This window comes from Brassica rapa, chromosome A01 (genome assembly GCF_000309985.2).
Source record: "Brassica rapa cultivar Chiifu-401-42 chromosome A01, CAAS_Brap_v3.01, whole genome shotgun sequence".
In the NCBI taxonomy this organism is placed as follows: Eukaryota; Viridiplantae; Streptophyta; class Magnoliopsida; order Brassicales; family Brassicaceae; genus Brassica; species Brassica rapa.
Genome location: NC_024795.2, coordinates 23,688,324 through 23,712,615, shown reverse-complemented (window position 1 = coordinate 23,712,615; position 24,292 = coordinate 23,688,324). Strand labels below are relative to the sequence as shown.

The 24,292-nt window shown below is 34.4% G+C and overlaps 3 protein-coding genes across 3 annotated transcripts; 2 read left to right on the top strand and 1 right to left on the bottom strand.

The window, feature by feature from the left end:
- Positions 1-11,046: 11,046 nt before the first annotated feature.
- Positions 11,047-13,013, top strand: LOC103838733 (T-complex protein 1 subunit delta). Its single transcript, XM_009115189.3, has one exon. It carries the CDS (start codon positions 11,197-11,199, stop codon positions 12,790-12,792), a length of 1,596 nt encoding a protein of 531 aa, XP_009113437.1. The 5' UTR covers positions 11,047-11,196; the 3' UTR covers positions 12,793-13,013.
- Positions 12,870-16,682, bottom strand: LOC103838744 (WAT1-related protein At3g18200). The gene is made up of 6 exons (XM_009115201.2): positions 14,728-16,682; positions 14,552-14,614; positions 14,339-14,455; positions 13,871-14,264; positions 13,633-13,784; positions 12,870-13,557 (listed from the first exon to the last, which is right to left on the bottom strand). The coding sequence occupies exons 1-6, from the start codon at positions 14,961-14,963 to the stop codon at positions 13,389-13,391; spliced, it is 1,131 nt and encodes a 376-aa protein (XP_009113449.2). The 5' UTR covers positions 14,964-16,682; the 3' UTR covers positions 12,870-13,388.
- Positions 16,683-16,969: 287 nt separating this feature from the next.
- Positions 16,970-18,797, top strand: LOC103838724. Its single transcript, XM_009115177.3, has 2 exons — positions 16,970-17,360; positions 17,983-18,797. Exons 1-2 carry the CDS (start codon positions 17,196-17,198, stop codon positions 18,550-18,552), a joined length of 735 nt encoding a protein of 244 aa, XP_009113425.2. The 5' UTR covers positions 16,970-17,195; the 3' UTR covers positions 18,553-18,797.
- The last annotated feature ends 5,495 nt before the right edge of the window (positions 18,798-24,292 follow it).

Genomic DNA, 24,292 nt, shown 5'->3' with positions numbered 1-24,292 from the left:
GAATATCAGATTGGGTTCGGTTCGGTTCGGTTTTTTCGGTATTTGGTTAGTAAAATATAACTACTATTCTAAATCCATATGTACTTTGATTTTAGTCTTTCACATACTTTTGAAAGATTTCAACTGGACGACTAAATTGATCAGCCAATCTTGTTGCTTTAAATCATTAGTGTTTATATATATATATATTATTTAGTTTGAATATTTATTAAATAAAAATTCATATGCGTTATATTTTATGATCATTTGTAACTTATTATAACAAAAAAATAATTTATTGATCACAAAATTTTCAGAGTGGGAATATTCAAATTTCTAATAATATATAGACGTTTTGAAAAATTCAAATATAACATATAAGAAAAAAATATAAATGTTTTTATTATATATTTAATGTGATTTTTTAATATCTTTCAATAATATAAAATTTAAAAAAAAGAACTAAGATACCAAAATTGTTATCAAATATTTATTATTCATAATAATTAATTTTCATATATACGTTAATCATATTAGGTAATTTCGTAGATTCTAATTAAGGAAAGTGCAAAAAAAAATTTGGTAGATTATTTATCAATTCGATAGTTAGTTTAATAAAAAATATAATGTAAGTCAAGATGGACCAACCTATTTTTCTAAGAATAGTATATTTTATATAGTCATTTATTAAATGAGAATTTATAATCATACAGTTCTATGATCATTCATATCATTTTATAACTGAATATTTAAATCATCGATAACAAAATTTTCAATGTGAAATCTTTAATAAGTTTATAATTTATAAATGTTTTTGAAAATTCATTGAAAGTTTTAATATTAAAATATTTATGTAATCTTATGGTATATGTATAATCTATATATATATATAAATATATATGTTTTATTATTAAATGATATTTTTTACTCATATGGTTTTAAAATAATGTGTATCTTCTTATAATATTAAATAAAAGTTCATATTAATACAATTTTATGATCATTTGTAACTTATTATGACAAAAAAAAATCTATTGATCACAAAATTTTCAGAGTGGAGATCTTCAAATTTTAATAATTTATAGACGTTTTGAAAAATTCAAAATATAACATATAAGAAAAATTATAAATGTTTTTATTATATATTTAATGTGATTTTTAAATATATTTTAATAATATAAAATTAAAAAAAGAACTAAGATACAAAAATTGTTATCAAATATTTATTATTCATTATAATTAATTTTCACATATACGTTAATCATATTAGGTAATTTCGTAGCTTTTATTTAAGGAAAGTGCAAAACATTTTTTGGTACGTTATTTATCAATTCGATAGTTAGTTTAATAAAAAGTGTAATATAAGTTAAGATAGACCAACCTATTTTTCTAGGAATAGTATATTTTGTATAGTTATTTATTAAATAAGAATTTATAATCATACGGTTCTATGATCGTTCATATCGTTTTATAACAAAATATTTAAATCATCGATAACAAAATTTTTAATCTGAAATCTTTAATAAGTTTATAATTTATAAATGTTCTTGAAAATTCATTGAAAGTTTTAATATTAAAATATTTATGTAATCTTATGGTATATAGTGTTTAATATATATATATATATTTATTTTATTATTAAATGATATTTTTTACTCATATGGTTTTAAAATCATGTGTATCTTCTTATAATAAAAATGTTAAACCATTGATCATTAATTTTTAACATAATAATTTTAATAGTTTTAGTCATTTATTATCGTTTTTAAAAATTCAAAATATAACATATACGAAAAAATCTAAATTTTCTTTTTATAGCTAATTTGATTGTTTAATTTATTTTAATAATATAAAATTAAACAAAAAATGATGGAGGAGATATACATTGTTATCAAATCTTTATTTATTAAACTCATTAATTGTCATATATATATTAGTCATTTATGGTAATTCCGTAGGTTTTATTTAAGGAAAGAAAATATCATATCATATCATTATATCATATAGTTTGACCAACTTATATATCTAACAACATATAAAAATCGAATGTGGACCTACTTATTTTTCAATTGAAAGTAATTGACTACCTAATTAAGTGACACCTATGCATTGGGGCCTCTTTTAATTAATACAAAATTGAGGTTATATCTTTTCAAATGTTTCTCAATTAATATATAAGGGATTTTCTAATTTGAAATTAAATAATATGGATTAATGAACATAATTTTCAAACATATTAGTCTATTAGTGCACTTGCATATAGTGCGGCGTCTTATCATTTTAGTTAATTAGCATTGGAATAACATAATTTATAGCCTAATATATAGTTTCTAGTGTCAAATGGTTGATCAAAAACTTCAATCTTTTGTGTATTAAGAACTCTCGCCAGTCATTCGATCCCCTTAAGAAACCCATTAAAGAATAAAGAGTGATGGCTAAAAATGGGGAAACGTATTCAAATATTGCGATACTATGATCTTTTTTGTTGTCTGTGTTTTAGACATTTATTCGTTGTATTAGTGCCTGACTTATCTATCCGTTCTTTTCATTTATAAGTGGAAACGTAGCACTGATGTCAAAAGAAAAAGTGGAAACCTAGCACTACAAAGTGGGAAAATGCATTTAGAAACTTATAAATCATAAAATCAAACACATATAAAATTTTGATCCACTGGTCATACATGATCTCCATTACAGATCTTATGATTTACTCTGCACACCTAAAACACCCTCTGGTTCTGTTTATTATTTCCAGAGTTTATTCTCTGCTTAATTTCTCACTCTTCGAATCTCTCATCTTGTTGTATTTTCTTATTATATATCTCTCTTGTAAGAAGTTACCCAAACATTTAAATATGAAACACACTATTGCAGTTTCACTCACATTTTTTTATGGCTTTTGTCTAATGCTGTACACATCAATCAACAATTCAGGAGAGGGACTTGTTAATGAAAGAATCAACCACACCCTAGAAACTCTACACACCTTAGACAACCTGCTAAGTCATATCTTTTATATAACTGCTTTCTATCCAGCTCACATCAACTATGATTTGTTACATTCAGTCCTAGACTAGTTATATAGTGGACCCACCTACAACCACATCTCCTGTCTTGCCTTCTTAGACTAATGACAGAAGCTTTTGGTTTTACAAATTCACAATGGAAGCAAGTGAGAGACACAAGGCGAATACTTGCTATTTTGTGTGTACTTGCGACTTGACTTACCTTGTCCGAGTAATAAAATTTTTGACTTGTACTTGCCTTGTTAAAAACGAGTACTTGTTATTTCAAATACTTGATCAAAAATGAATTACTTGTAAGTTACTTGCCCCGCTTTTTTACTTACTATTTACGAGTACTTGTGAACTATTTACGAGTACTTATGAACTATTTAAGATTTTTTCTGAGTACTTAAGAAATACTTACTAAATAATAACATATCAGAATGTGAAATTTAGGATTCTAATAAATATATAAATAAATACTTAAAAAATATATTAAAAAACTGAAAAATAGTTTCAAACATAATTTTTTATTTTTCAAAAAGAAATTTATAAAGAAATTTATAAAGAAATTTGAAAAAAAAATTAAAAAAAAATTTCAAAAAAAAATTTATAAAAAATTTCGAATTTGGAAAATTATAATTCGAAAACATAAACATTTTTTTTTTTTTTATTTTTTTTATTTTTTTTATTTTTTTTTTTTATTTTTATTTTATTTTTTATTTAAATAATGATTTATTATATATATAAATAACAAGGGTATTAGAATCTTTTGCCACTTAGTGAAGAAGGTATTTTTGAAAATATCTTCTTAGTGGTGGTAAAAATGAAAAGTGATACTATGAAAGTGGTAAACATGTAATTTCCCCTATATATATATAGTTGTATTCTTATTTCTTTTTAATAGACTTTTCCATTTATAACAGCTTTTTTTTTTTGCTAAAAGGTAAATATCATATAAATGAAAAAAGATTTACAAGAAATGTAGATCTAAGTTTTGTTACACCTTGGCAAAAAAGTAAAAAAAGACAAGGATGTAACAAAGTTGAATATGAGATAAACGTAGTTCATCGCATCCATTTGACCATAAGATTGATGAAGTGCTTCCTCTCCCTTCTTGCTGTAATTGTGTTGCGCATCTCCTTATCAACGATCCTGAATATGGTGGTAGGTGGTAGAACAGTGTGGTTGTGCAGCACATTGTTTCGTTGCTTCCAAAGGTGGTAAATGATACATTGGGCAGCTAGCTTCCGCAGGTGGTAGAACAGTGTGGTTGTGCAGCACATTTATAACAGCTTTGAATCAACAAACAATACAAAATGATAGTTATAGTCGCAAAAATAAAAATAAAGAGGATGAACAACTCTGTTTTCGTCAAGAAAGGCTTTTCTTTATCTCTTTTTTCAAAGAGACAAATGAATTAATATGACCTAATACAATGAGTATATCTACACCTAATATTATCATAACCCATCTACCGCTGTGTGTGTCACCGAGACCGCACGTGATCGTGCTAGTAACAACTAACAAGTTTGGGTAAAGTTAACCTAATTTTGGTTTGTAGGGGTAAGCTTGACGCGTTGAACAGTTTCCGTGGCAACAATGACCAACTGGTCTGTTTTCATAATATTACTTAACTTGGATTTGTCTAATTAATGACTTATTATGTAATGCTTCAACCAACTTATTTACTTTTTTTCTTCATAAAGTATGTTGTTATATGCTTAACAAAATCATATTACGAATACCATAACATTCATTATATATTTTTTCTCCCTCGTACTCAATCTCAACCATTTACAATTAAATTGATTTACCCCCTCTCAAATTCGATCTTAACCGTAAATTTATTTTTTAAAAAACTTCAGATGCCGGTCATTTCACAAAATGACAAAATCATATGAACTGCATTCACCATTCATCATTTTCTGTTTGCAAAAGCAGTTCAAGCAGGAAATCTGCATGCAGTTCAATTTTTTCTGTCTTTTTGTGGAAAAACCAGGAGATCTGCATGGAGATCTCATCCACCAACATATGGTGGTGTTGATCTGCTTTTTTTTTTGGGTCAATAAATAACTTTGTTACAACACATAACTTTAAAAATATATTTATCTAGTTTTATGAATACAATATTTTTATTTTATTTTATATACAACTTTAACAATACAAAATTATCATTCTCTACTTATTATTTTTTGTCATATAATTTTTAATTTTTATAAATAAGAAAATAAAAGAAGTATAAGTATCTTAAAAAATATTTACAGGCATTTCGGCCGATCATATAACATCTAAGATATTTGTTTAGATATCTAAGTGTCATTTTTATTGTTTTAATATCTTATCTATAGTTTTGAACTGATCTTATCATTTATAAGTTATACTAAATTATTTGATCTGGTTCTCTCCTGCATGATCCGCTTGATCTGCACTTGTCTTACTTGATCTGCACTTGTCCTGCTTGATCTGTATGATCTGCTTGATCTGTCCTGTTTGAACTGTTTTTACCATTCGAAGCCTAAGACTTTGGAGCAGTTGGAGTTGGATACACTGTCTCTCATAATCATTGTCGTATGTATTAGAATCCGTACAACCCTTGATTTGTGCAAAAGTCGCCATGTTGGAAATCATCAAATGATTATTCAAATCATGTAACACGGTTTCCAATGCAACTAAAGAGTTAAAAAAATCAAATAATTGTCTATATTTTTGAGAGAATGTGTGGAATATACTAAATTAAGGTCTAAATTAGCTGAATGTCCATAATTATGGATAACCTAAAAATGAATAATTTTTTGATACTGTGCAGACGAAAATACTCTCATGCTTTATCGAAAACAATTAACTCTAGATTTATCAGTTAAATATTTACATAACAGGTAACAATCTACATACTAACTAACATATCAACTAATAATTTCAGTATCGTCTAACAATCTATGTATCAAACAAATGTATCGACTAACAAATCATATATCAGTTAATGAAACTATTAACAATAAATTAGTTATCTATCAAATAGCCTCAAATCTATTTGTAACAACTAACACTTCATGTATCGATTAAGAATCCATTAATCCATTAAAATCTAAATAATAGCAGGTAAATAATAAAATACCTACTAACACATATATTATCTAAAAGTTGATTGTGAGTCAAAATTAGAAACATTGAAATTGGGGTGAAATAATAAGATTAGCATTATGAGTGTCAAAAGAATCAGAATAAAAAAATAAAGATTTGTGTTGAATTAGAAGATGATTTGAAGAATCTATACGAAAGATAAAGAGATTAGAACATATAAAAGAAAAAAGGGAAAAAGATAGATATAAGAGTATTATAGTCATAAAAAGTATTAAAAAGAAACAAGGGTATATGACAAATTATATGGGCTTTTGAATGCATTCTTACCAATTTCTCTTCATCCAAAGCACCACAGAAAGAAAGAAACAATGTCAATCTTCCTCTACTTTCTCTATCTCTTACCTATTTTCGTAGTTTCCTTTTTCATCATATCAAAAAAGCTCAAATGCTAAAAATGGAAACTTCCTCCATGCCCCAAGACGCTTCCCATCATCGGAAACTTACACAACCTCAAAGGCTTGCCACACGCATGTTTTTCAAACCGCTCCCAAACGTACGGTCCATTGATGCTTCTCCGTTTTGGATACGTCCCCGTGGTCGTGATCTCATCTAAAGAAGGAGCAGAGGAAGCTCTCAAGTCTCAAGACCCAAGATCTTGAATGTTGCAGCCAACCAGAGACGGTTGCGACCATAATGATCTCTTACAACTTCAAAGACATAGGGTTCGCTCCTTACGGTGAGGAAAGCTCGTGGTTGTGGAGCTTTTGAACATGAAAAAAAATTCAGTCTTTTAGTTTCATAAGAGAGGAAGAGAATTACTTGCTTGTCAAGAAACTAATGGAATCGGCTCGGAGCCTCGGACGCAATCCCCTGTGAATCTTAAGAAGACCCTTTTCACTCTTGTTGCTAGTATCGTGTGTAGGCTCGCGTTCGGGATAGATATTCACAAGTGTGAGTTTGTCGACGAGGAAACCGTTGTGAAAACCTAAGACAAGATCTGAAAGACTGAACTTTATCTTTCTTATTCGGGTTAACGACCTATTTCCACACCAGAACTATCGTATAGTAACAGATCTACACAAAATTTACACCTAGTCCCAATTCCACACAATTTAAGTATGTAAACCTATTTCTCCCCAAACCGAAAGTTCGAAACCCAAGTCCCCTGAAATTTGAAGAACGAACTAATACCAACAAATCCCGGTTTAAAATAGGTTTAGTATTTTTTTGTTTTAAAACTAAACCAATAACTAACCTAATTAAACCCAACATGACCCGATTATGATCTGATTAGAGAATTAAACCGAATTAACTCAAAATAAAAATCCCAAGCCCTAAATCCCCAAATCAGAAAATCTGTCTCTCTGTCTCACAAAAAGATAATAGTCGATGAAGAGTGTATGGAGAACAATGACATGTAATTTTGAAAATCTCTCTCTCTCTGTCTCTCTCTCTGTCGTTGTTGATTGTGTCTATTTTCTTTTCAGAAATCAAACATGGATGCTTCATGGACCCATGTTAACGTGGAATGAGGTTCCTGACTCATTACTCATAGTCTCAGGGTGTGTGGGAAAGGGAAATGGATGAGAAGGTTTTTGATTTTTCAATTTAGGGTTCTTAAGAAAATTGAAATTGATTTGGGGTTTTTTTAACATGTAGTAGATGTCGGGTCGGGTACGTAGTTGGATAGGAGAGTTGGGTCAGGTTTAAAAATTGGTTTTCCATCCTCTGTTTACATGTGGTTTAGGTTCTAAACCGTTAAAACCAACTCAAATATCGTCTGGGGGGAATCGGGTTTCAAACTTTAGTTTTGGGAAGAAATAAGTTTACATACTTAAATTGTGCGGAACTGGGACTAGGTATAAAGTTTGTGTGAATCTGTTACTATACGATAGTTTTGGTGTGGAAATAGGTCGTTAACCCTTCTTATTCCGTACCTTCAACGATTACAAGAAGAGGACTTATATAGTCACAAAGACAATCTAACACCCTAGTGACCATACTCAATCTAGTTACAAGTGGAACGCTCTCAACCCTTAGATGCAGGTTAGAAGAGGAGCATTAGGATTCCGCAGGACCACTTCTCCAGGTCGCTCCATCTTCATCTTCTCCGTACTCTTTTGTCTACAACCTTGACCTTCTGAACTCAAACGTCTCTTTACCGCCTTCCACTCTGGGCCTTTGCCTTTTCTATCATTCAAGCCCATCTGATTATCATTCTCAAGGTCCACATCCTCTAACTCTGTTTCTCCTTGATCCTCTGTTATGTTGTTACTACTTACAACCGTTGCAATTCTTGTTCACAAGTTTGAGTTGGTAATCGATGGTATTGCTTTCTCTGATTTTTTTCCCTTGAGTGGGTTGGCTTATCGACATAGTTACCAGACAGAACAAGACATTGAACACTGTTTTCTCGGAGCTAGACCCGTTTTTCCAGAGCATTCTCGATGATCATCTTAAGCCTCGAGAACCGTATCAGAGAACCCTGACGTTGTGGACGTGATGGTTGATCTTATGAAGAAGCAAGATAAAGATGAAGACTCTTTCAAGCTCACCACATATCATTTCAAAGGAATCGTTTCGGTAAGTCTTCTTGGTCTTTAACTCTTGCCAGCCTAATCAACCTTAAAACTCTAAACCATATTCATAAGGTTTGAAACAATAAATAAATGATTAGTACATATAGGGGTGTCAAAATGGGTCATGATCCATAGGTTGACCCAATCCAAATTGACCCATTAACCCAGATGAACTGTTTATTTTTGATCCAATGGGTTAATGTATTAATAGGTTAATGGGTTAATGGGTTAACAAGTTAATGGATTAACAAGTTAAATAAGTTTATTGGGTTGAGTCAAATCTGACCCATTTAGTTTTTAATTAAGAAAACCCATTTTAATGAAAACAGAAAACTTGTGTTACAAAAAAAAAAAATTAAAACAGAAGACGTCATCGTCTCTTCCAAACCCACCCACGATTCAATTTCACTAAAGATCGGTGATTTGGCTATTGGGTTGTTCGTCTATTGGGTTGTTCGATCTCGATTCAACTCTGAAGCTCTGAAGCTCGGATCCGGTTTTGATAAACACTGGAAGATATACAACCACCTTTGCTCTGAAGCTCTGAAGCTACAGCGTCAATTTCTAAAGGTTTGAAGTGGCATCACCTTTGCTCTTGATTCAATTCAATAGATCGTTCTCTGATTTGTTTTTTTTTTTTTGGGTTTCTGATATATCAGAGCAGTGGCATTACCTTTGCTTTTCATCTCCTCACTTCCTCCTCGTTTCCGGGAATCTTCTCGTCACTCTGTTTCTTTGAAGGTGAAGGCATTTACTCTTCTTGTGACTCTGTTACTTGAAGGCTATTCTCCTCGCTTCCTCCACCTTTTGATTGAATCGATCATTTGTTTTGTTCCTTTTGTAGTCATCTGTATGATCTTGATGGAGTTTCAATTTGATTGTTTAGTTAATACAGCTTTGAGTTTGAGAAGAAGCGTGAGCTGTTGTCTATTCTCTCGCTCCGACCACCAGTTGTCTGTTCCTCCGGTTCTTCTTCTCCAGTGGGTCAAGTACTCAAGTGTCTCAAGTGGGTCAAGTCGTTGGCGATTTGAGGTATGAATGTTGATGGGTTAGTACAGCTTTGTTGATACAATCTCAATAGAAGAATCTGAAAGGTTTTATAGTTCAGTGTAATTAGTTGTTCTTGTTATACAATCTAATGATCGAAGTTTCTTTATCTTCAGGAGCCTCTTTGTTGTTTCTTGAAGAGAGACAGTGCACCGAGAAGCTGAGTATATGCCTTGTAAGTTTTGAAACTTGTTTGATTTAAACTACTTTTTCGTTAGTATATGCTGCATCTTTTGCTGATCCCTAATGTTTCTTGTGCGCAGGAGTCTTGATCATCACAAGTTAAAGGGACCTTATTTAAATTTTATTGCTGATTAGAGTATCCTTCTCCTGCACAACGTTTCTGTATTCCCTTGCTATCGCAAAGTGCTTCATAACAACGCTTTATATGGCTCAATACCTTTTTTTTTTCAAAACTAAAGCTTGATATTGATGAATAATGAAACCTTTTGATCGTTATAAGCTGTGGATTCATTTTTTTTTCTCCTGTTTAAGTGTTTATGTTTTGATCACAGCGAGTGTTAACATTGCTTCTTTGTTTCTTAAAATTTATTATAAAAATGTTGGGTTGATGGGTCAACCATTAACCCATCTGACCCATTTCATTTAATGGATCATGGGTCAACCCAACCCATTTATTGACCAATGATCCATTAACAGTCAACCCATTTGGGTTATGGGTTGGGTTGACCCATTTGACCCATTTTGACATTCCTAAATGTACGTATATTTTCTTGATCAATTTAAGAATCAAGAAAATATATATTTTAGAAAATAAGCTCCTTTACAAAAACAAAAAAAATTAAGAATCAAATGATTTATACTCTCTATATGTTTCAAGAAAAAAATATATATATATATATATATTTTAGAGTTTTATAGATAATTAAGAAGATATATTAAATAAATACATTATTTTGTAACACAGCTGGAACACAGCTGCAACAAAAAATCTTTCCCTTTCAGGTGAAATGGAAAAAGACCGGTTTAAAAGCTGGTTAACAAGATTTCACTTCGGATTGGTTTGATGTTTTTCCATATTTATTGACACGATACATAAGACTATCATCATCATCGGTGAATTTATAAAAGAGTCTCTCACCAAGTCACCAATTGAAAAGATGTAGAAAACGTGAGAAAAACTAAAGAAAGAAAATAGAGTAGGTTTTGCATTTGAAAAACTCGTATAATTTTTCTTTATAGAATCTATGGGTGAGAAAATCATATGCTCTAATAGGAGTAAACGTAAACTTTTGGAAACTCGGAGATCCATAATGGGCTTTTGGGCTAAATACGATTTACTTACAAAATCCGAAGAGGCCCATTTTAAAGAGGATAGATTGGTTCGTGAAACCAAACGCCAGCGTAAACCCTACTGAAATTTTCAAATCTCCTTTCCTCTCTTTCGTTTCCAGAACTCTCTCGTTGGCTCCCTCTAGCCTTTCCTTTTCCTCCGTCGTAACACTGATCTCACTCTCTTATCAGATCTATACCTCTCAAAAATGGCGGCCGCATCGAGACCCCGCGCATCCAAGGCGGAGTCCTTCGTCGACAACAAACGCAAGGAAGACATCCGATCCGCGAACATCAACGCCGGCCGCGCCGTCGCCGACGCCGTCCGCACGAGCCTCGGCCCCAAGGGGATGGACAAGATGATCTCCACCGCGAGCGGCGAGGTCATCATCACCAACGACGGAGCCACGATCCTCAACAAAATGGACGTCTTGCAGCCAGCGGCGAAGATGATGGTGGAGCTTTCCAAATCTCAAGATTCCGCCGCCGGAGACGGGACCACCACCGTCGTCGTGCTAGCCGGAGCCTTGCTGAGAGTGTGCCAATCGCTCTTAGCTTCCGGGATCCACCCTACCGTGATCTCAGATGCGCTTCACAAGTCTTGCTATAAATCCGTTGATATCTTAACCGCAATGGCTGTACCTGTGGAGCTAACTGACAGAGACTCTCTCGTGAAATCGGCGAGCACGTCGCTGAACAGTAAGGTTGTTAGCCAGTACTCAACATTGCTCGCTCCGTTAGCTGTAGATGCGGTTCTCTCCGTGATTGATCCGGAGAAGCCGGAGATTGTTGATTTGCGTGATATCAAGATTGTTAAGAAGCTTGGTGGGACTGTTGACGATACACACACGGTGAATGGTTTGGTCTTTGACAAGAAGGTTAGCCACGCTGCTGGTGGACCTACGAGGATGGAGAATGCTAATATCGCTGTGATTCAGTTCCAGATCTCGCCTCCCAAGACTGATATCGAGCAGAGTATTGTTGTCTCTGATTACACTCAGATGGATAGGATCTTGAAAGAAGAGAGGAACTATATCTTGGGGATGATTAAGAAGATTAAAGCGACTGGTTGCAATGTGTTGCTGATTCAGAAGAGTATTTTGAGAGACGCTGTGACTGATCTGTCTCTTCACTATTTGGCTAAAGCTAAGATTATGGTGATTAAGGATGTGGAGAGGGATGAGATTGAGTTTGTTACCAAGACGTTGAACTGTTTGCCGATTGCTAATATTGAGCATTTCAGAGCTGAGAAGCTTGGCCATGCTGATCTTGTTGAAGAAGCCTCGCTTGGAGATGGGAAGATTTTGAAGATCACTGGGATTAAAGATATGGGGAGGACCACCTCTGTTCTTGTCCGTGGCTCCAACCAGCTTGTTCTAGATGAAGCCGAGAGGAGTCTACACGATGCTTTGTGTGTGGTCAGGTGTTTGGTGAGCAAGAGGTTTTTGATTGCAGGAGGTGGTGCGCCTGAGATTGAGCTCTCGAGGCAGCTAGGTGCTTGGGCTAAGGTGCTCCATGGGATGGAAGGTTACTGTGTGAAGTCTTTCGCGGAAGCCCTCGAGGTTATTCCTTACACGCTGGCTGAGAATGCGGGTTTGAATCCTATTGCCATTGTGACTGAGCTTAGGAACAAGCATGCTCAAGGGGAAATCAACGCTGGGATCAATGTGAGAAAAGGGCAGATCACTAACATCTTGGAGGAGAATGTTGTGCAGCCTCTGCTTGTGAGCACCAGCGCTATCACTCTGGCCACTGAATGCGTAAGGATGATTTTGAAGATCGATGACATTGTTACTGTGAGGTAGTGTGGTAGTTTCATTCAAAACGGTTCTCTTATTGCTCTATCTAAGCTTTGTTTCTATTTCGTGTTTTGGTGTTTTTTCGTAATGGTTGTTGAACTTAGACCCTCTTTTCTTTCACCTAAGTGGTTTTCTTTGTGGTTTAGTGCTAAGTTTATTTGTTTTCTTTCTATTGACTTGATATCAAGATTTCTCGTTTTGCTTATTATGGTGATTGGTGATTATGATTTGGTCATATTTTCAAAATAGAAGTAGAATCAGTTCAATGTCTGGGACACAGACTTGGTCACAAATGTTACAGATTCGTTGTATAGAAGCTTAATTGTACATAGTTGCATGAACATGAGTTTCTCCAGCACATTGGTCTGTCAACAACCAGACAAAACCATGACTTAAACGACAACTTGGTTCTCCATTGTCGACTTGATTCAATTATATATTTTTCATTTATTCATTGATTTATTGCGCAACCCAGTTTTTGATTGCAACTCAAAAATAAACAACTAGAATATACATTGTATGAGAGACCCACTAGAGGAGCCTGTGTGTTTTGATCAAGTTCATGTGTGTATGTACAGAGAAATATTGCATAGTGTAAACTTTTACACTTCAGATTCAGCATTAGTCTTCTTGTCGTGTGCCTCAAGAAGATGTTTGGTCAGAGACTCTGGATCTTGTTGACTAGTCTCTTCAAGCACCTGTCTTCTTTCTTCGTTTTTGCCCCAAAGAACTAAGTAGAGTCCCAGCATTATGAACACTGCACCAACAATCCTGTAAAAGAAAGATTGAATTAGAACTAGCACGCGAAATGAACAAAACTCCACAATGTTGCTTTCAATGTGTTACCTTCCAGAGTACAACTGGTCACCAAGAACAATAAACGCCATTGCAGCTACAAGAAGTGTCTGGAGAGGCTGAAAGACTGCGACAAAGACAGGACCGCCTTTGTAGATACACCATGTTTGAAGATAAACCACCAACCCTGACGCTATTATTCCCTGTAATATCAACGGATGCTTCATTTAGCTAATTTCATCGGTTCAGATCAAGGAAAAGAAAGAGAGAGAGGAGAGAGAGAGCTTACCGCATATAGGATGGTGAAGAGCTCTTCCCAAGACACGATGATCCAGTTATTGAGATCAGTTTCCACAAACAGAGAAATGACTAGGAACTGAACCAGACCGAAGAAACAAGTGAACGATGTTAACGTAAGCTTTGCTGGGTACTTCTTCAGAACAGGAGCTTGAAGAACCATCCAACCAGCCCATGACAGACAATGCCCCATTAGGTATAACCATCCGAGTGACCAGTTGTACGATGAGTTAGTTTCCACCCTCTCCTCCTCGTGCATGTTATGGCTCTTGTGAAAGATCGGAAATCCTCTGTACAGTGTGATCACTGTAGCTCCACCGATGCTGACTAGGGTTCCCAATACTTTGGCCACACCGTGTTTCCTTACCAGGTCTATGTTCTCTAACCTTGATACACAGAGGAAGATCAATGTTAATACTCACTTGAGAACGATATTTTCATGAAAGAGCTTGTTAGGTACCTTAGGGAACAAGCCATGATAAAAGTGATGGCAGGAACAGAGTTCTGCATTGCGGAAGCAAACGTTGGAGTTGCATAGTACAGTCCCAATAGATAGAATCCTTGGTTTGCTGTGATTCTGATGTTACCACACACACAGAGTTTCAGAATCGTAAGAAAACATTTTATTGGTGATCAGAAGAAGAAAGCTATGGTCTTGTTTTGTTATGCTTACCCAATGAGTGCCAAGAGGAAAAACTGAACTAGTAAAGAGATAGTGAGTGGAGGCCTTTCCTTTCTGTTGAAACATTGCATTGTTAAGAATATTGAAAATTAAAGATTTATACTTTAGATATTATCCAACAACTATTCTAGCAAACCCTAGAAACTCTGAGAGAAGAAAGGACTTACTTTTCGAGGAAGTAAGCGAAGGGACCAATAAGGAGAAGGGCAAGAAGGTTCCTGTAAACAGGGTACACAACTTTGCTGACACCAATGTTAAGAGCAACTCTTGAGACAATGTGGAAGCCTGCAAAACAGAACTGAAGTGTGATCAATGCCACCACAAGCTTCATCTTCTCTGACACTACTTTCCCCATTTTTCTTCTTCTTCTTTTTGGGCTCTTCTTTTTTATGTTTGATAGCATACTAAAGGTTGCCTTTTATATGAATGAGTGTCGTGGTAGACCTGAGATTTACAAAAGAAAAGAATTATTACTGATTATAATAAACAATTTGGAGGGGTATTGAGTTTAGGGGGTAACACAGGATGGTACATCATTACTTCAAGTGGGTCACTTAATTTATTTGTAATCAATGATTATGAGTAATGATGATTTAAGTGATTGTTGGACTATAATAATACGATTTGGAGGTTGAATGTTTATGTGACTTAGATATGTAGGGATACATGTATGTATGTTGATAGTAGTTCACCCATATTTAATGTACAATTCCCTCATACACTAAATTTGGACTATAACACGACCGTGACAATGATACAACTCTCCTTAACTATGAGTTACGATAAGGCATGCGCATTCATGTATCATTTTAAACATTTCGGGTCCCAAAAAAATGAAATAGTGAAGAGAATCTTGTTTTCTTACGCATTCATGTGTACATGCATTTCTGTTATAGTTGATTATCTTTTGTAATAATACCTTTATGAAATCAAATTAGCATGTGACTAACCTCACAATTAGGCATCTTGTCTTCAATGTGGAAAACCATCAATAACCAATCCCATTTGATATTAATAATTGGATTAATAAGTTCATCAATAAATAAATATTCAAGGAGCAACCACCGTTTATTCAGTTAACTTGCTCATTGTTCATGTCATTAGATTCTAAAAACGGCTACAGGCAAATGTACCATTAATCAGCTTCAATATAAAAACTATTATCACTTCACATTGTTCCCGATATATATGTTGAATATAGCTTTCACTAATTTTCAATGTGACAACTGACAAGGAAACTATTCTGTTATATTTTTATATAAAAATAATTGAAGTAAACTTGTACTCTGTACTTCTTTTCTCTTAGTGGGACACATGCAAGATTCTCTCCATATTTCAGCTCACGATATGAAAAACCTATTGATACATATAAACAAAAATAATCATCAGATCACAAAGATCATCGACAAACGGGCAAACACAGAGATATCAAATCCTTCCTTTTCTTTCGTTTAAGAATAATCAATGAGATCACGTAGAATCAAGTATTGAATGAAGATGACTTGTGTGTTCATCTAGAAACAGGATAGAAAGATCAACCGAATCAGTATATGATCATACAAACACGACAACCAGGTTTGGTGAGCAAATGAGTGTCATTAATTACAAATTCACAAGGATACAATGAAACAGCCTAAAGTCAACTAACTGAGTTGGTGGTACCGTTTCACAGCCAATTCGATTTGTTTTGCCATGAAATAAGCAGACAGAAGCAAAACACATTCAAATCTTTCTCTCTCTCTTCCATTATTTAGTGCAACATGCAAACTAACTTTCTGGCTCAAATAAGAAGAGCAGAGTCCATTGTGGGCTCTAGCCATCAGCATGGGCTCAAATTTTAAGTCACTTTGTAACAGGGGAAACTCTTACAAGGCTTGATCCCTAGTTTTAAAAGCATGATTAATAGGAGTTCTTATATTCCGTTAAGAATCCCACCATAAGAATCCTCCATTAATCATGTTCTAAAATCACTCAATACAAGTTACTGCTTATCATCTCATTAGTTGTTTCTTCAAGCCTGGGTTGCCCCCACTGCTTTAATAGCAATAAAGAGCATATGAATATTGAACCAAAACTAAAGACAACTAGTAGCATGTTTCTCTCACCTTGGTCAACATCCCCCTATCTTCATCATATTCAACAACAAACCAACCCATGGTGAGAGAGTCCAGAGTTGCTGCACCTACATAACTGAAGAATACTAGATAACAAATTAAAGATGGTAAGTAGCTTATTAGCCAACACAGTAATACATTCCGGTTCCTTGGTTTAAACTGAAATCACTGGTATTATTTCGGTTCAGACAAGGCTACAACTTCCTATTAGAAAACCAAATAAGGCCCAACTGAAAGTCCAATAAAGTTAAATTTGGGCCCAAAGCGTTTAAAAACTTAAAAAATGCTCGGACCAAACCATTGTGTTTGATTAAGACGGGTAACAATAGAGACAGAGATGAAGATCCCAAAAGACTTTGAGCTTGTTTGTTAGTGTGATAATACTGTTTAACACGTGTGAACACTGTCCCTTTCCATCTTCGTACGCTGCGCTGGCTTCATTTCAAGACATCGATCCTTGTCTTTTTCTCCTCCGATCACGGAACCATACGAATTTAGAGTATCTCTGCGGCGGAGTATTCATGTGGAAACAGGAATGGTTGGATGCAGTACTTGTCCCGGCGGGTCTCGCCGTGATGGTCGCCTACCACGTCTGGCTCGGCTACGCTATAATCCACCGTCCCAAGCTCACTGTAATCTCCCTCAACGCTGAGTCTCGACGGCAATGGGTCTTCTCTATGATGACCGTACGTTTCTCTCTCGCCTCCTTTTTCCTCTTTCGGTATAATACTCCTCGGTGGAGTTTCCAGATTAGTGTTTATGCTGTTTCATTAGAAGATCTAGGACTTTGTAATTGAGATTCTTGAAAGCTTTTCTTTAGGGAAGAGAACCAAGTTATGAGCTTTGAAATTGAATCTCTCCACTATGCTTCATGATTCTGAGGTTCTTCAAGGTCAACTGAGAAATGATGAACCCTAATTTGCATCAGCTACAACATCATAGATCAAAATTGATTAGGGTTTAAAGTAAACATGATCGAGAAAATAAAGATCTTTAGCTGTTTCCAGTTTAGGGGTCCTAGAAATTTGGAATTAGTACTCGGGTTGGATCTGGATCGGTTCGAGTCTATAATTAAAATACTTAAAATATTTTAGTTTTCGGGTACAGGGGTTACCGAAATATTCAAATACCAGAAAATACTTGGAATTTTACCCGAAACCCAAACCAAAAACCCGAAAAATAGTTGAAATTTTACCCGAATACCCAAAATATATATTTCTAGAAGTCTGAAATTTTACCCAAAATCCGGAACTGTATTGGATGATTTGTTAGTCAATAATCAATATTTCTCATTGTTATTGTGTGCAGGAGCCGCTGAAAAACGGTACACTGGCAGTACAGACAATAAGGAACAACATAATGGCATCAACACTTTTAGCCACAACAGCAATCACTCTCTGTTCCATCATCGGCGTCTTCGTAAGCAACACCTCTGCTTCCAAATCCACAGCCTCGCCTATCATATTCGGAAACAAAAGCCCTCTCCTTGCAACCATCAAGAACTTCGCGATCCTCGTATGTTTCCTCATGGCCTTTCTCTGCAACGTCCAGTCCATCAGGTACTACGCTCATGTGAGTTTCCTGATCACGGTTCCTGTCTCTAGAGGGAAGAGAGAGCATTGTGAGTACGTTTCTAGAAACCTGAACCGAGCTAGCTACTTCTGGTCTCTTGGACTGCGAGCTTTCTACTTCTCCTTCCCGCTCTTCTTGTGGAACTTTGGTCCCATACCTATGTTTGTGTGTTGCTGTATGATGTCGTCGATTCTTTATTTCTTGGACACGACCACTAGCTTCACTAGGCATCTCCATAGCGAGTCGTTCAGAGAGATTGCTGAGTCTATGGACGGTGAAATCGAATCAGCCGTTCATTCTCTGTAGAATCTTCTCTGTTTTTATTCTTCTTGTGTTGATGTTCGTTCAGTTTCAAGAGTTGTAATACTAGCGGAGTGTGTTTGTTGTAATGTGATGAGAGCAACCTTAGCTGAGTTTGCGTTTCCATATATGAAACAACCTTGGCTGCGTCTGAGAACGCAAACGCTTATGTAAACGCAAATAAACTGTCCAAATAACATGTTCTGTAGAATGTAGACTACGTAATCTCTTGGACATTGTTGGTTAACTCATTGCCTTGATGAATTACAATGTTCTGAACCGAAATTACATACACTACCAAATTGAACTGTATATGCTTAGAAGACCTGATTAAGAAAAGCATGTTCAACAGCGTCATCTTGATTTGTGGTTTCCATGTCAATAAAACTTCTTCAAATCCCTGCCAAATTAATCAAAGAAAGTTTAAGAAAAAGTTGGCAGTAAGAAATTTGACAAAGCGATTTTTTTTTTTGCCAAATATGTTTCAATGAAACGGGAGAGAAATACAAGAGTCCTGTATATAAAGCTGTTAAAAGCAAATTCTTATTTAAGTGTCTCCAAAAGGCAAATCTCTTATACACCCTAAAATAAGTTTTTATGATCAAAATAACCCACACCAAAAAGAATGACCAGAAATAAAATTGGTTTAAGAGCCACAAAAATTAAATTATCTTTAACGAATAATACATTTAATTTAAATTAATATTTAAAAATATCTATTAATTTTTTTTATCATTTTAAATTATATATATTAAATCTTAATATCTAGATTCTAAACCCTAATCCTCAAATCATATATATTTCATCCCAAAATATTAAACCATAATTTTAGACTAATTAACCAAACATGCATATGTTCTTTTCTTCTATGCAAGAGAAGATCACTTTGGAGGATTTTTTTTGTTAAAGCAAAACATTATTTAATCTAGAGTATTTAGGCTCCATATACATATACCAACATTAGCTAACTATCCTAAGACTATTTTAGATACTATTGACATTTTCATAATACAATATTACCACTGCCCAAACTATCACCTTCTTTCTTTTTCTCTTCACTGTCTTCATAAATTCCTCTGTCCAAATAATTTTCTTCTTTCTATCATCTTTTTTTCTTTCTCTTCAGTGTTTTCATAAATTCCTCTTTTGTATCTACTCAAAATCTCTAAATATAGTTTATACTTTTTCAATGCTAAATAAATTCTTCTTGTTTTTTGAAAAAAACTTCCATCGGTGTAAATGAGTTTACAGTTATGTATGTTTCATTTAACACAGAGCATGGATCTAACGATAACTATCAACTCATGAGTTAGTCTACCACACCTTCTTCGTTGTTTCATTCGATCTCAACCGCCATTGCGCGTATTGGATTGTTCATGTTCTAGTAAAGTACACAGACGTATGGATGGGTAGTATAGTGAGAAAGAATGAAATATCTCTGACATAGTTGAAAACGACATGAATCTAAAATTTCTTCTTTTTTTTCCGTCAAGTTATTTTAATATTAATAAAAAGGGTTAAAAACCCAACAAATGCCCAAGGTCCAAACCGACCAAACAAACAAACACAAAAGCCCAACCCGTATGGGCCACAAATCAACGTTTACAGGCCCGCCCGATTTCGGTGAGGCCGCGCGTCAAGGAGCCGAACGCGTGGAAGGATAAGCTCCCATCAGTGCGACACGCGTCACTTACGCTTCGACTTGACCACCACCCTCTCGAAACCGTCGCCGGAGCTGCACCACCGCAAAACCCAAGATCCAAAGTAAACCACCCGGCTTGGCTACGCATGCATCGAGGAGCCCTGAGAAGACGCGTGCGGAGATCTTCACCGTCAGTACACCACGCATCACTCTGCCTCAACCCGACCATCTCCGTCTCACCAAACCGCCGTGCCAGACCACCGAAACCCTCGTTTCGCCGGAGCCCATAATACCTTCGAGCCTCCGCCGTAACCAACTTCCTTCTTCACCTTCCTAAACCGTTGTCGGAGAGCTTCATCTCTCTATTGAGATCTCCTCCAGCGGCAAAGCGTCAACCCCTTTAATATCTATGGCCGAGAAACTCTCCCGAGCCAAGAACGTAGCCACAATCTAACTAACATAAAACACCAAAAAAAAAAAACCTAGAGCCGGCGACGTAAGACTGAAGGAGCCTTCACCTCCCGGAAGCTTGAGCCAAAGACGGCGAAGTTGAAGGAACTTCCACCTCTCAGCGACTAAGGCCGGCGTCGGCGGAGCTGTCGTAGCCTCCACCTCCCGGAAACGAGACTAAACCACTGCGATCTACTTCACCATACTCTCAAACCGGCGACCGCGTCTTCCCTCCACGAGACAGAGACTCCACAGTTGGAGGCTATCTAGAGCTCAGACAAGGCGAAGACCGGAAGAAAAGGTGAAGAGATCCACACACGATAGCTTGCATGAAAAAACAGGGGGCTCCGGCGTCGGCACGCGCGCTCACGCGCCGGCCGCTCGCCGGACCCGAGATCTCCTTTCTCTCTTTTCTCTCTCTTCTCTCTCTTCTCTCTAGTGACAATTCTGAATAAATGAGTTTATAAGTATTATGAGCTGATAAATGTTTGATTAGCTGTTGCAAAAGATAAATAAATAACTGACGTTAGCTGATACACAGTCTCTTAGATGGTACAAATTTGGTTACCGGTCCAACTGGTCATATAACATAGTACAAACTAATGGTTACATTTTTATATAATATGTTGTCATTAGCCGGTACATGTTCGGTTAGCTGTTAGAAAACATGTTATCGATTTTTAAATTGATTGATAAGATGTTAAAAATATCGATTATTAGCTGCTATGCATTTTGTTAGATGATACATATTAGATTATCGGGTTAATTTAATCATTGTCTATTCAACTGATATATTCTTAACGGTTAACAATTAATGTATTATGTATAAATAAATAAATAATATCTAATATTATGGTATATAAGGTAAATAACATATTAAATTTGATTTCATTATTTTTGTTACTTGATAAGTATGTTTTCTATTAAACAAGTTATCTACTAACATTATCTCTAACATTTTATGTAACATCTTAGCGCTAAATTTTCATTGTTATCGTATTGTGTTTACTATCTCCTCTAAAATAGTTTCCAAATATTGAATCGGTAAAATCATGTAACCAATTGTAATCTATTTAGAAGGTTTGGTTTTTTTTGAGTCCATGATTCACTGATATATATATATGGCGCATCCAACATCACTTAAGTGATGTGATGAAAACAAGTGTTGGAGTAAAGTTAATATAGATTTGGTGATAGAAATGGAATATGCAACGATTAAAAGTGATGATGAGATTGATTACAAATTTAAAGAATATATTTTTATTTTAATGAAAGTTGAGAGTGAGAGGAAAAAATTACAAGAAGAAAAAGAACCAGATGAAAGAGATGATAGAACGAGAGAGAGAGAGGGAACGAGAGAGAGAGAGATGAGTGGAAAGATTGGGGCATGGGCAAGGGCTGGGCAGGGGCACAATAATCATTTTGTGTGTACTTTGCTGCATGGATTTTTATTTTACATACCCAAAACTATCTAATATTGATCATTATTAGGTATATACAGCAAATTACTCTTTAATCTATCTAGGATTTCAGTTTGGTTTGTTCTGTACTTTTTTTCAATAGCTTGTTTGGAGGATATTAGTTTTTAAATAGGCAACAAAAATTAGTCTATGTATTTTTAAAAAATAATTCAAAAATTAGTTCATGTATTAAACAGAAATCCAAAATAATTCGTATATTTGATTGGCAAATAAAAATCAATATGTATATTAAGAAATTTTCCCCTTTATATCTACATCCGGAGTAGTTTCTACTAGTTAAAATTTTCTTGTCACTTGTCAAAAATGCTAGTTCAAGTAGAGATCAAAATTTTATCGTAGATGGGCCGCGTTTTATAAATTTTAAACGAGGTTAACAAATGGGCCTCAAAATTAACAATGTTAAGTATGAACCAAGTGTAAAACGAGTTCCATTTAATAATTAACTAGATTTTGAGTTGCGCGGGTGTTTGTTTCCATATATTTTAATATAAAATTTTGTTTACAATTCTAAATTGGTATATTATATACTATATATAAGATGTGTCTATCACTTTTTAAAACATAATAATTTTATCATATATGTCTTTTTTATTGTTTCAAAATTTTACGTATATTTATATATTTTATTTAATTTTTTAGAATGTTATTTCATTTTATAACTCGTAATTTTATATAAAGATTGGTAAATATTGTTTAATTGTTATTTCATTATTTAACTCATAATTATATATAAAGATTTTTTTTTTTGTTTGTTGGATTAGTATTTCATTTTTGAATAAAAAAATAGAAATAGAATTTGGAAAATATTAAAATATTATTATTTCCAAAGAAAATATTAAAATATTATTATTGCATAACTTAAAATATTTTACAAAAGGTTCCACTATAAGTTTCTAAAACGATAAGCTATAATTTTTCAAAGCTATATATATATATATATTTATTTTTTTTGTTCAAATATATATATATATATATATATATATATTTAATAGTACAGCCCTTTTTAAAATTAACCTTGTTTATTGCCACTTATCCAACTCCAAGTGGGGTTATGCACTGTTCTTCTTCTTTGCTGTTGTCACAAATAGACCTGGTTTAAGTTAAACGGATACATACAATCCATCAAACAGTAAAGACATACAGACGGCCTGAACTCCTGACAAGCTATGGCAAAAAAAGGCAATTATCTTATCAATTAATTCCAAATTCCATAATTATCTGATCCATCCCATGCCGTTTTATAGGCTAATGTTTATTTTTTGACAAATTTATAATGTCAAGAGGGGTCAGAAGGATTCGAACCCTGGAAATTTGGAGGTTCATTGTGTGAAAAACCAACCATTTATAGGCTAATGTTGCCTTTGAAATGATGGTCTTGATTTATTCGGAACATCCATGGTCTATGGTCTGATAAAGCAAGAACTAAGGCCCTCTCCGTAACTTTATTCTATTATACTTTTGACGTGCAGATGAGAATAAGAGTCTAGAAATATTTATTTCAAAATTCAATTTCGAAACGTTAGACACAAGAAAAGGTGCAAACGTAAGACACAAGTTTGAGGTTCCATGTTTTGGTAATTAGACTAGAAATTTAGTTGTATAATTTAAAATATATAGCATATACACTAAACACCAAAATCTGGTATTAGGCTTCCAAATTAAGGTTTTGATAGAATGTCAAAGAAGAGACAATAACATTATTAGTTAGTATGGTCAGTGAGTAACCGAGTATGATAAATTCAGACCTAGCTAACTAAGATCGGGTTTGGTATGTAGCTTAGAACTAGAAGGTAATCTTGTAAAACTGCAGCTTAGTTTGCAACATTGACCAACATATATATGCCAAGGACATAAGAATTGTGGACGCCAATATAACTCAGCTCGCGACTGTGATTTTTAAAAGTAAGTATGATGAGAAGACGATAGTTTTTTTTTGCTAAATGGTAAATATCATTGATGACAATGAAAGTCTGGTTACAACGTAATTGAAAACCACATTCTGCTAATAGCCAATTTGATCCTAGTGACCGCAAAAAAAAATTAAAAAACCACTAGGATACAGAGTGATTAATTCTAAGCCTCTAGCAAAAGAGAACTAAAAATTAATAGGTTCAAAGAACAAGTAGAACAACAGTTTAGACACCCAAATCAAAACGCTTCTTGCAGTACCTGA